The following is a 12467-nucleotide window of genomic DNA, read 5'->3' as shown; positions in this document are numbered from 1 at the left end:
TGCGATCTCTATCAACTTCAATTCCAATGCTCAGGAAATTCTTCGCTCAGACATCCATCAGATATTGTCCTGCATGGCCACTGATTGGCTGAGGGGCTGACAGAGTGGCTCGTGCGCGGCTCAACTCAAGAGCCGAATTCTTTCGATGAGTCTGACAACCTACTCGTAAGGTAAGCAAAGGGTACCTCCTTTGAACAGGCAAAAGGCTACGCAAGATCGAATGCGACCGAAATTCATCTCGTGATAAAATGTTGACTTCTCTTCCAACGGAGCTCGTGGAGGCGATAGCAAGCTATTTACCATTAACAGATTTCCGCCGTCTCCGCCTCCTCTGTTCTTCCTTAACTCAGCAGGTTCATCACCAGTTCAAGCATCGATTCTTCCAACAGCACACCCTCGATTGGACCGTTGCTGGCTTTCAAACTCTCTCTAATATTGTCAACGACGACCAGTTCAGGTCTTCTTTGCAATCCATCGTCATCGTTTCCACGCCACTGCAACAGATGCGGTTATGGATGGCGTCAAGACGAGCGGTTGCAAGTTTATATCCTGGGCCTCAGACGGAGCCCAGTGAAGAAGAGATACGGCTCACAGACGAAACTAATAAGGCTGCAAAGTTCTGGAATGAATCGCGGCACGACTATACTAGCCTTACTGCTACCTTTGAGAGACTCAGATCCATTGACTCCATTGTTTTTGCATATGACGGCATGGATAAAACGTGGAGCAAATTTGGGCGATTCTATTGCGAGCGGAGCACAAACGAGATGAGCCGACCCTTTATCGTTACCATGGCCGCAATCGCAGAATCTCACTTTCATGTGCGAACGATGACTATGCATGAGGAAAAGAAATATGGGGCAGTTGGTATAGGACGACTCGAATCTCTCGCACCAAGGTTGTCAACACTCCAGGATGCTCTCGGCCACATTCAAACTCTGCGACTTAATTTGCGGGACTGGCGTTCTCCCGAGGAGGGCTTCGATCCTCCAGTAAGAAGAACGCCTTTCGTTGTCAGATTTCTTTCCTGCTTTAAGAATCTTCGATCTTTCGAGTTCTCATGCTATAGTAGTCTCGAGGACAATATCTTCTCGGAAATGGCGACGCACTGTAAATTCCCGTACCTAGAACGTTGTGACCTTGGACTCATTCGCCTGGTCTCCATGGACGATCTTTTCAACTTTCTCAACCCAGCGAAGGGTCATCTACGTAGTCTTACGCTGAGCAACATGGTTCTCCGAGATGAAACGGTATCCTGGTCGGACCTCTTGCGTTGCATTGCCACATCTCTTGACCTTGAAGAATTCGTTCTACGAGATGCTTTCTGTCGCAATGGGGCCAGGATCGGAATAGCAGGCATGCTTCTAGAAAAGCTCTCGTTACACGGCCATGATATCAAAAAGGAGCTCGAATACCACGCTGATCGTCTTCTGGTGGGGAATTGGGGACCTGCTTGGCATCTGGCTGCAGTAGCCTATCCGTTCTTCGGGCACCGTACGTAGTGGAGATTGGAACTCCCTGCACATGTATATGCGCCCTCGCGCTTTAGCCTAGTTCTCCCGTCAAGGCATTGGATCTGAGACTTGGAGGTATGCGCAGAGCAAGGGGCCAACGCTTTCCTCAGACTTGGACAAGACAAAGTAATTCCAGGGTCGATCTAGCAAAGGCGTAAAATTACCTCTAGCTAACATCTCGATTGGTGCTTATGTGTAAACCACTCGGCGACATGGGGATTGTAGGTCCGGCATCTGCTGCAGTGCAGATGTGCATCCAGCTACTTTCCATTAGGTACGCGGGACGGGAAAGGAACGGCACGTCAACGGCACGTCTTTCCCGTGCCCACGAACAATTGTGTGTGTTTTCGATTGATGAGCACTGTAACTTGTAGAGGTTGATCGCTAGTGTTGGTTCTGCTTTGCCCCTTTCGTCTTCCTACACAAGGTGTACCGGTAATTGATCGGTGGCCCGTCCAGTCTACTATGTCTTGCTTTGCTGGCTGGACAGGGTAGGATGTATCAAAGTTATGTTGAAAAGGACTTTCACGGAACTGTTTTTAACAAGGTTCGTTTTTGTTGTCGACTACTACTGAGCAGAGACTGGTGGCTCCCGACCGAAAAGTGGTGGCCACCGATCAACTATTACCAGGACTATCGCGGCACATCCAACGTTCATCGTACTCGGATGCAAATTGACATTGGACAGCCTTGCGCATTCTACCAGCAGTTCCCAACATAGGTGCGATCGACATTTCGCTAAATAGGTAACCTAGTCATAGCCCACACCATATGCCTACTTCAACGTAGAATGGGAAACCTACGATTGGCCATTTCACATATGGCACTCTTTCGAACTCACTTTGCCATGCAGACATGCTCTTTCACTTAGAGGACCCATACCGTGGTAATACAGCGCAGTTTGATTCGTCTTCCATCAAGGGCTGGTTTTAGCGCCAACACTCGGACACCGTACGTGCAGTGCCGCATCCCACACTCATGATTTAGGTTACACTTTGAGCATGTCTGGGATACTTCGCAGCATTGACTTAAGCTTACCAAGATGCTCCATTCATTTGGGTCCAGCGCCTCAACCCAGTGTTTTCAGATATTAAAGATCTGAAAAGTGCCACAAAAGGACCAGCGTTAATCAATACTCGGTCGATAATTACTGCCCATCTAGACACATGGAGCTCCTCATCTCTTACACAGCTGCAGATCAACAATCCACATAGCCTGGCGTGCTATGTTAGGTAAAGTCTGCAAGATGGTATCTATCGATCTTTCACAGCCAGTACTGCCTCCTGCGGCTGGAATACAATCCAACTTCATCAATCCAGAAAACGAAGCGGCGTTGGCATATGGCGCAGTCATTTCATCCATCGTTCTCGTCACTCTGTTCACCTGGTTCCGATTAAGCGTGAAGCTTTGGCTGGTGGGTTCATTACATTGTGAAGATTGTAGGTTTACCTCTGCACAACTCGTCCAGAGAATAGCAGAAGCTAAACAGTTTAGACATACTTCCTTTCGCTTGGGTATGCTTCGAGAGCCCTGAGTATGGCGATGATGGCTCACCTGTGTGTAGATTTTTGGAATAGCCAACTTCACAACTAGCTTGTTGATTTACGACTTTGCACCTATAATACACAGCTGGGATATGCAAATGCATGCATTCTCCAAATTCCTTCTGGTAAATTATATCCAGGCTCAATGCCATCCACGCAATTCACGACAGCTAACTTCGGAGTATTAGCTATCTCGCTTGAGCTGGACTTTCTACAATATTAGTATTCTTCTAATCAAGAACGCCATGCTAATTCAGGTGTTACGAATCTTTGTCCCGCGTGGTACCTCGTCTTTCACCTACTACGCTATACATGCAGTACTGTGGACATCGACACTGTACTACACCATCACGGCATTTCTTCATATCTTTACCTGCAACCCGATCCATAAGATATGGCACCCGTGGGTGGAGGGTACATGTGTGAACAAGGAAGTCATGCTGTTAACAACTACGGTGGTTAACGTAGTCACTGACCTCTTTATTCTATACATCTCCCAAAGAGTGATCTGGAAGACAATGGGTAACCGAGGGCCAGACCGCATAAAAATCAGCTTACTCTTCGGCGCCGGACTTATGTATGTATCTATGCTTCCTGTGAAATTATACAACGGCTCACATACGAGGATAGCCCAGCCGTCTTCTCCGGCATATGCTTCTACTACATGTACCTCGCGACCACAAAAGTCGACTTTATTTACCACGCATCGTACATGGAGCTTGCTTGCTTTGGCGAGATCGTCGGAGGAATGTTCGTACTGTTTCTGGCCGTTTTGCCAAGCTTCTTTACGCACGTTAGAGATACAATCACGCAAAGGTCCAGCTCCGGCGCGAATGAGGACCTTGAGGTTGCCGATGTCACTAAAACTACTAATGATAGATTCCAGTCATGGAATGAGAGCGAGGATAGCGTCCGACGGCTCACTTTTCCATCCTCGGTCTTTCATGTTGATTTCCATCCTGGGTCGGATGAGAAAGGGTTTTGGGGAAAATACTACATTTCTACCAAACGCAGCAGCGAGGAAAATACCCCGACGACGCCCACATTCTTTATGTCATCATGCGGCTGTTGAACTATCCGCGGATCGTATTTCTATTTACATTTCCTATAATTTCCCGATACCCGAAAGCTTGTGTAACAAATGCTGTTGTTTGTTTAGTTCTAATTAATCCTGTTGATAAATATACATGGTTGTATTTCGCTCTCATTAGTGGCGTCTGTGTGTGTAACCTACATTAGATCGCACGCGTTCCTGATTAGGCAGGATCTATCCTTCACTTCACAATCACCATCGCTTTCACTTCCCACTCTGCCACGTCCCAAGATCACGTCTAATATTTGATGGAAAACAAGCAAAGGCCCATCTTATTGGAATCACAACAAACACGATAAGTCTCTATCGCTCTCTGGGTGAGATATCGCGAACCATCACATTCTTTGCCGACCTAGATGCTTCACTCGTCGGAATGCAGTCGCCCAAGCCAGCACAGTATGATCTCATTTTCGCCCTCCTCTCGATTTTTATTGACATAATAGTGGCTTAATCTCTCGAGCGCCGTCCGCTGACAGGACTGAGCGCGCTGCCTCCGATATCGACGACGAAGATTCTGTGCTAGGCTATCCGGACCTTGATTACGGCTCGCCTTTCAGAAATGCGGAACGGATTGGTGCGCCACCTTGTCCCAAGGGTATCAAGGAAGTCATATTTGTTCTTGACGAAGAAGAAATTCGCAAAGACCCATCCTTGCGCATGAAAATATGCGACGATTACCCAGAATTTTTCAATCACGGAAAAGCAACGCTTCAGGACACAGCTTATCGGGACGACTACGATCACAGAAGCGTCCAGACGGAGCTGCATCCATACAACGATTCTGTCACCCAAACTTCACTCGAGCGTCCTAATGAAACCTCTCCAGGGGACACATCGGAGTCGGTAACAACCGTGGAGTTTGCCTGTCAAACAGAAACTTCCATGGCAGTCGGATCTCTTCGAGATCCCGGCGATATTGAAAGTCTATCTTTACGAAGCCCTAATTTACATGATCCATTGACAACTAGCCCAACTAGCCCTGCGTTGTCCGAGGAAGTGGAGTCGAATGCTTTATTAGATCCACTCCAAATTACAACAGCGGAGCAAAGCTGCTGTACGAAGATAGTGCGCCTTCCCATGAAGTTTCCACTCACTGTCCACCAAATGGCACAATGCCTGGTCGTTTCTTCGTCAGATAGTAGTAGCCATGGCGGCAACAACGATGCAGATTCAGCCCTGCATCAGCACTTTTCCAATGCCTTCCAGCAAGTTTCTTTCGATGAAATTGTAGAGAAGTCAGGTCTAAAGATGGCCGATAAGGACACTGTTGCATCAATGTTCAATCAGTGGCGATCGAGTGCCACTATCCGACAGTTTGGACCAAAATTTTCAACGCTGCAACAATACTACGAGAATCTGGTTGACATCTGTATCGTCGGTCACAGCATCAATGACATAAATATACAGGACGCAATTCTTCGCAGATGGCAGAACACGATGTACCGAAAGATGGGTAAATTTCCAAGTGTTCATTCTGCAGTTAAGGCGATTCAATATCTGCCTAAAGACTCGAGGCTGTGTCGATGGATCATAATGACCTTTGCATATCTTTGGGAGACGGGAGTACACGATTTCAGAGAATTCACATCGGAGTTGGCTCTTTTAGATCCTGATGCGGTGATCAACTTCCTGTGGCACATCTGTCGGGTAAGATGTAGCTACACTGACGGCTCTGACGCAAAGGTCCTAAGCTCCTGGTGCGAATTCGAACATGATGAATTGCATTGGGACTTCCATTCCCATGGCACTAAAGAGGAGGGCAAGAATTGCAGAACCGAGAGGGACAAGCTCAGTAAACTATCTCTGAAAGAGGCTCTCAGAAACAAGAAGTCGGAAGACAAAAAGAAAGCAGCCGAGATTATAGACGCAAACGGGGGTACCGTAGTATGGAGAAGGCAATCTTCCGACTCGCTAATGGTGAAAAAGAGGACGAACGAGTTGTCTGATTCCTCATCGGACTCAGTTACCCCTTCCAAGAGAGCAAGGCATGGAGCTAGAGGCAGGCCCGGCTCCCGTTCTAGCGCTAGAAACACGCTTTAGACTCAGGAAGCATTTCCCGACTCATCAACAGGGAAAGGGCGTGGCTTTTATGCTGATAATTTCGTGGCGGGCATTGCGGTGCGTCAAGTAGTATGGAATGACCAAGTAAGATTGCGGCATGTATCGTGATCATCAAGCAAATCAATGTCTTCAAAATCAATTGAAATCAATATCTTTATGAACACTACCTTCTGATATCTGTCTAAAATAGGATTTATTCTGAGCTCGTCTATCAAGTATTGAGCTTTTCCTACGAGCTCTATTGCTATGTTTCGGAATACCTTTTCCATCACCAAGACGTCTTTGAGGCCGCCATTTCAGAATTCGCTGCTATCTAAGTGCTTTAAACGCCCGCCTATTGGCTACAACATAAGAATCTATCTAATAATTAGAAGTGGTGGTAGTAAGCTTAGGAGGGGGAGGGTATGTGTTGGGAAAGAACAGTGTAACTGCCGGCTGCCCAACGCACGACTTCCTTCTCATTTAAACCCATCTTGAAACCAGTCAACCGCCCAATATTTTTTCCTTTTCTTCATCTTCGTCTTTGTTTCTGACCAACAGTTCCTGATGCTAATTCCACTGCTCGGTGGCACACTTGTGCCCCGTATCACTTCTCACCCTCTCCACCGAGCTTTGTGCGCCTTGCCCTTCATGATATATACACAGTAAGTCAATCATCATTCCTCTCGTTCTCCCCCAAGATTTTCGAGCTACGTAGACACGATCTCTAGGCATCATTTGGTTCACTATCCTCGCATGACCTAAATTTACGATTGATATACGCGAGCCCGCGTACCCTAACGAAAGAAGAAGCTGCAGCTGCTAAAAAGGAGAAGAAGGGGAAGAAAAAGAAAATCAAGACGACGGCGATGATGATGACGACAAGGGTGACGACAAGAACAATGATCAGGGTGACGACGAGGATGCGGTCGACGAGATGAAGAAGCCGCAGGGATGAGGGACTTGATGGAGATTTGGATCTAGATGTGGCTGCCGACGTCTAAAAGCACGAGTGGCGACGAAATGAACGAACCTAAATAGCCCACCTTCACCACGATGAACTTGATTGTGTGACTGAGGTTGACAGGTGACATTCACGCAAGAGGACGGGCGACTTGTAGTAGGACTTATTCTAGATCTCATCAGTGCCTCTCTAGGAATGGAATCAGCTCGGGTGACATTGTAAGAAACTTTCAAAATCTATGCTCTGTTCATTAAGTACTTGGTCTGTAGTTTTCCAAAAAATATGGAACACCTTTGGTTGTAAAGTGAACTAGAGCGAGGAATTGTTACACGCGGCTGCAGCCCACAATCAACCAACGCGGACAGTTACATGAAACTGAAAGTTGTCTACCATTTTCAGGCTGTCTGACTAAAATTAATGTCAGGAGGACAAGTTTAATCTCGATGTTCAATAGTACCCGGCGTTTATAATAGTTTACCTACAATAGTGGTTCTTGGTTAGGGATTCTCGGACACTTTTCCGGCATTCCAACTTTTCCGTAGCGCCTCTCTAAGCTCATCATACGTCAGCAAATATAAATTCCAAGTTGTGAAGACCACGACATTGACTCGAATTCGAATAGAAGTTCGTGCTTTTTCTTTGTTGGCTCGTAATGGTTTTACAAATAGCTATTACCACTCATCATGAGCACAGCTCTCCGACTGTTTCCTTCCCGAATTTGCTGTTGGAGTGGGACCGCCATCCAGGAAATGCGCGCAATTGGAGTACCTTCCGGAAAGTTTACACTATTGCGATAGTTTCGGTCATCGGCTTCGTTTCTACCATTGCTACATCCATGTACTCTCCCGGGCACCAGGACGTCGCACGCGAGTTTGGTGTGTCTGAAACAATGGCGATGCTACCTTTGTCATTCTACGCCTTGGGCCTGGCCTTCGGGCCCATGCTGGGATCCCCCATGAGCGAAACATTTGGTCGCAAGATCGTTTACCTTTCTACGATACCTGCTTTTGCAATGTTCATCTTGGGGTCGGGATTGTCCAAAAGCATAGCAAGTCTCTGCGTGTGCAGATTCTTCGCAGGCTTCTTTGCAGCACCTGGGGTCAGCATCGCAACGGCGACCATCGCAGACACTGTAGCACCAGATGGCAGAGGGGTGCCTCTAGCAATATACTTCACCATGCCTTTCGTTGGATCACTCTTGGGACCCGTGATAGGGGGACTTGTGTCGGAGTGGAAAGGTTGGCGATGGACTCAATGGACGACACTCTTCTTCGCAGCCACAGCCTTCCCGCTGCTTGGATTCGTCCATGAATCGTATCGTGGGGTACTGCTCCAGCGCATTGCAAAGAGAGAGGGAATAGGGAGTTCCGAGCATTCAAAGAAATTATCTAATTCTTTGAGAGCCTTCTTTACCAAGACAGTCTCCCGGCCTGTACACATGCTTTTCACTGAGCCCATCGTGGGATTCGTATGTCTGTACTGCTCGTTCCAATTTGCGCTCCTATACACTTTTATTGTCGGCATGCCTTATGTATTCTCTCATACCTACGGCTTCTCTGCCATGCAGCAGAGTCTCTCGTTCCTCGGTCTCACGATCGGGGCTATCCTCGCCGGCATCACACTCGTCATCATGGATTACTACGTTTACCAATCCATTCACCGAAGGTTCCGCGTCGCCACTCCAAATGGATTCTTCCCGCCAGAACATCGACTCTACCCCGCTATGCTCGGGTCCTGCCTGCTTCCAATCGGACTATTCTTCTTCGCTTGGACTGCACGGTCCGATGTGACATGGGTAGTCTCGCTCCTCGCTCAGTGCGTCACTATGCTTGGTTCGATTCTTGCATACGTTAGCGTTAACATGTACATGCTTGACACTTATGGCCCACTTTACGGTGCTTCGGCGGCTGGTGCAAGCAGTCTCGCCAGATATGTTTTAACAGCTTGCTTTCCGTTGTTCACACTGCATATGTATAAGAGCCTCGGGACGAATTGGACGGCGAGCTTGTTAGGATTTTGTACTTTGGCTATGGCCCCAATACCTTTGGTGTTCTGGAAATGGGGAGCAAGGTTGAGGGCGAGAAGCTGCTATGAGATGGAACTGTGAATCGTCGGTGTTAGTTGATAAAGTGCTCTAGGTACATTGAAAAATCCTTTGCTTTTGATCACTTTGTCACTTTAACAGAATTCTCAAATAAAAGTATTCCTCGCTAGGAAACCTATTAATGGAAATAAATGAGGAGTTTTGATAAAATCTTGACCGATATTATGCAAGGCAATTAAACTTGTATAGGCACTGATTACTTCCTCTTTTCAGCTTTGATGGCGAATTGTTGTTATGTACGACGTTTGATCGGATCGCTGGGATTAGGACATCGTGCGAGGGGACTGTTGATGGCAGGCTGCGGCAATGGGAGAAGTTGAATAGACGCACCATTGGATAACTGAAAAATAAAAAGAAATCATTGAAGTAACTGGATTTACTGGAATTCCCAAGTGCAACGCCGAGGCTGCGAAACATTCCTCGTCATTATACCCAATGTTGTCTCCGTATTGCTGCATTGAGGAAACGTAGGTAACAAAGCACATAAAGTCAAATTCCAGCAAGTACCGAAGAATCCCACGGCATCCTTTCGTCTTGTACCTTTCAGTCCAGATGTATATTTAAGTAGTCATTACAAGAGATACGTCAAACTGAAAACCAGAATCGTACTCCGCGTTGGGGGACTGCAAAACATTAAGGAAGACAATATAGAACGATATAGCAGCAGATGGCATGATAATTGAAGTTGAACAAGCAAGAAATAAAACTACCTAATCACATCGTATCCGTCCATCTCAAGCGCAATGAGTCTACGTCTGATAATGGAGGAAAGTTCAGAGGCGATCATACAGTAATTTGTTTATTGAGTCGTGAAGCTATAGGCTCATTCTTAGGATTTCATATCATGTCCACGACTTTATCCATGGAACCAGAACCTCGCTGTTATCTTTAAGAGAGAGAAGAGGGATGTAGATTGGCGGGATTCTCCCCAGGCTCGGCTTTCCCTAATCCATCAAGTGCGCAGGCAGTCCGTTGTCGAACAGGATATGTATTTGTCTTGTAGGTCCACATGCCTTAACTATAGGAGTTTCAGTCATCTCTTTTGTTCTTTGTATCATGATCGCGTCTTAAGAATTGATCTTTCATGATAAAGGTGCAGGTGTATAGGCCCTAGGGGAAACTCCTCGCGTTCCATTTTCGATCTCCAGTTTATTGGACGCACGCGACAAGTGTCTAGGTGTTTGTGAAATTCAGACGGTAGGTATAGACAGTCTTGGTCCTCTGTGTAGAGACACATTGTACAGAACACGCCCATCTCCGAGCCGTTGTAAGATATCCAGGGCGCTACCACCATTGCCATATTCTTTCGTTGCTCTCGCGGAAAGGTGGAGAACCTAAGGGTGGTTCCCCACTGCGGCTTCTGGAAAAGTAAGTCCATCACTGCACATTCTTCTAGTGGATTCGGTCGTACCGTCTTGCCAGTTCGATCGAATAGCAGCTGTGCAGCTGCACGGGTATCATACACGATGTGCCGCTCTTCGATTCTGAAAACATTTTCGTTGTTGTGGAATGTAGCTGGTGGAGAATAAAAAGACATAATTGCCTCTAAATCTTTAGGTTCAAGTTCATAGCGGCGGAGAAGCTCTTCGGCCAATAGAGGGACTGGGACTAGCGAGAGATTCCGTGAGCATTTGCGGCATAGGCGCGACACTGTTGGCAGCCATAAGTACTGCCCGGGTTCTCCACAGAGATCGCATAAGCGTTGACGAAGCCTCTGGAATAGCTCCGGTAGTGTGATGTTGATACGGATTTGCACCGATAAGATGCCCAGGAGTGCCTGTGGAGCTTGATCAACAATGGCTCGAAACATAGGTAACCAATCGATAATATGGCGAGCATGACGATTCACATCTCGGAAGTGAAGCAAAGAAGGCAATGGAAGTTGTTCTAGAATCTCGAGTAATATCTCGGTCGGGAGTTCTTCAAACTTGCCTATGCTGGACAGTATCAGTGGTGAATTTGTGCGCCTGAGATCCAAGGGACAGTGAGCTCTTAGGAATTCCTCCCTCATTACACCATGTATATCTTCGGATTGAGGGTAGGTTAAGGCTGCTGGGAAGATCTTTGGTGAATCAGCCATGGGTTCCATGTCGGCCAGTCGAGATAGAAGGACTTCTAGTAGCGGTTGTTGCAGGATTCTTTGGAAGGTTGCGGTCGAGAAGGTTCGAGGTAACTCTGAGTGCTGCTGTAGGGGTTGTTTGGTTGTGAGCGAGAGTGGCTACGTTTAAGTGTTTCGCAAACTAACGATTGAGACTGCGCCTAGGGGAAAAGGTCAATGTAGCCAATTTATACCACGCTGGACGTGAAAGTGGGTGAATGGTTGCGTTCCAGGCAGCCACTCAACCTAACCTACCTACCTACCTCTCCCATGGTTGACTTGAAAATGTAGCCGAGGAGGTGGGCTATTCTCTGTTGGATAGAACTTTGCTTAGCTTCAGTGGGAATTTCTGGTTTCAACATTTTTCTTTCACTAGCAGAAGTGCCAGCGAACGTAGATTCTGTTGAAGCACATATCAGCGTGAGACACAGTTGCCCACTGTTAGCATCAAGGTAAGGTTCAAAGTAAGAAGCGAGGACAATCATACCAATCAGATCAGCAGGGCTCCCAATGCGTCTCATGCTCAGCTACAACAAAATTGCATTGCCCGGACGGCCCCACGTGGAGGTGCAAGAGTCTGACTTCACCAGCCCTCCCCTTCGTCGCCGAAGCGCATCTGGGGACGAGCACTAGAGCCGTGAGCAACAGGCTACGCCAAAAATGGGCTGTTCAGATGAGTGTGAAGACTGTTATTGATCATTACCACAGACACTGGAGCGCTCGATCAGTCGTCAAGCACGCCTTCAAGCTATTGAGCGGGTATAGCAGGCGTTTTTGCCAACGTGCCCGGTCGTCCTCCAGAATGCTCTATGTTGCGAACGTTGTATCATTTTTCCGGTTATTCCTATGCTACGGTACAACATACACTTGACCCTCTGCTTAGACTCAAGCTCTGGTAAAAATAACTGCCAATTCCATCACACGATCCCCTGAAATCTGCTATCTTAAGTATTATGGCAGGCGGTTCAGAGCAGTCTTAAAAAGAATCATGACAATCGATGCTAGTCACGGCACCCGATATTCAAACCCAAGATACTGGCAGGAGAGGGATTAACATTACTTCAGGTCCACCATACGTGGCGAATGACTATTCCAAGTTCAAAATTATGT

General features: G+C 47.1%; 5 protein-coding genes across 5 annotated transcripts; 4 read left to right on the top strand and 1 right to left on the bottom strand.

The window, feature by feature from the left end:
• Positions 1-260: 260 nt before the first annotated feature.
• Positions 261-1271, top strand: BU24DRAFT_330864 (uncharacterized protein; the record flags this gene model as incomplete). The annotated part of the gene is made up of 1 exon (XM_033523031.1): positions 261-1271. A coding segment is annotated over one exon (1011 nt), but the record flags the coding sequence as incomplete, so codon positions are not given.
• Positions 1272-2487: 1216 nt separating this feature from the next.
• On the top strand, positions 2488-4235 carry BU24DRAFT_52255 (uncharacterized protein). The gene is made up of 5 exons (XM_033534358.1): positions 2488-2953; positions 3009-3028; positions 3079-3183; positions 3247-3635; positions 3689-4235. Exons 1-5 carry the CDS (start codon positions 2740-2742, stop codon positions 4128-4130), a joined length of 1170 nt encoding a protein of 389 aa, XP_033379401.1. The 5' UTR covers positions 2488-2739; the 3' UTR covers positions 4131-4235.
• Positions 4236-4374: 139 nt separating this feature from the next.
• BU24DRAFT_427273 (uncharacterized protein) lies at positions 4375-6279 on the top strand. Its single transcript, XM_033529184.1, has 2 exons — positions 4375-4547; positions 4595-6279. The coding sequence occupies exons 1-2, from the start codon at positions 4525-4527 to the stop codon at positions 6189-6191; spliced, it is 1620 nt and encodes a 539-aa protein (XP_033379400.1). The 5' UTR covers positions 4375-4524; the 3' UTR covers positions 6192-6279.
• Positions 6280-7745: 1466 nt separating this feature from the next.
• Positions 7746-9625, top strand: BU24DRAFT_427271 (bicyclomycin resistance protein). Its single transcript, XM_033529183.1, has one exon. The coding sequence runs from the start codon at positions 7808-7810 to the stop codon at positions 9260-9262; it is 1455 nt and encodes a 484-aa protein (XP_033379399.1). The 5' UTR covers positions 7746-7807; the 3' UTR covers positions 9263-9625.
• A 440-nt stretch (positions 9626-10065) lies between these two features.
• BU24DRAFT_427270 (uncharacterized protein) lies at positions 10066-11814 on the bottom strand. The gene has a single exon (XM_033529182.1). The coding sequence runs from the start codon at positions 11346-11348 to the stop codon at positions 10314-10316; it is 1035 nt and encodes a 344-aa protein (XP_033379398.1). The 5' UTR covers positions 11349-11814; the 3' UTR covers positions 10066-10313.
• Between the last annotated feature and the right edge of the window lie 653 nt (positions 11815-12467).

The sequence above is a fragment of the Aaosphaeria arxii genome (genome assembly GCF_010015735.1).
Source record: "Aaosphaeria arxii CBS 175.79 unplaced genomic scaffold BU24scaffold_10, whole genome shotgun sequence".
NCBI classification, from domain to species: Eukaryota; Fungi; Ascomycota; class Dothideomycetes; order Pleosporales; genus Aaosphaeria; species Aaosphaeria arxii.
Note: the sequence above shows the minus strand (reverse complement) of the source record. Positions and strands in the feature narration are given on the sequence as shown.

Excerpts from the sequence above, each read along its gene's own strand:
- BU24DRAFT_52255 (XM_033534358.1), top strand. The coding sequence starts at position 2,740 with ATGTTAGGTAAAGTCTGCAAGATGGTATCTATCGATCTTTCACAGCCA. Across the intron at positions 2,954-3,008 it reads TTCATTACATTGTGAAGATT|ACATACTTCCTTTCGCTTGG; the intron begins GTAGGTTTACCT and ends TAAACAGTTTAG. Across the intron at positions 3,029-3,078 it reads ACATACTTCCTTTCGCTTGG|ATTTTTGGAATAGCCAACTT; the intron begins GTATGCTTCGAG and ends ACCTGTGTGTAG.
- BU24DRAFT_427273 (XM_033529184.1), top strand. The coding sequence starts at position 4,525 with ATGCAGTCGCCCAAGCCAGCACA. Across the intron at positions 4,548-4,594 it reads CAGTCGCCCAAGCCAGCACA|TGGCTTAATCTCTCGAGCGC; the intron begins GTATGATCTCAT and ends TTGACATAATAG.
- BU24DRAFT_427271 (XM_033529183.1), top strand. The coding sequence starts at position 7,808 with ATGGTTTTACAAATAGCTATTACCACTCATCATGAGCACAGCTCTCCG.
- BU24DRAFT_427270 (XM_033529182.1), bottom strand. The coding sequence starts at position 11,348 with ATGGAACCCATGGCTGATTCACCAAAGATCTTCCCAGCAGCCTTAACC.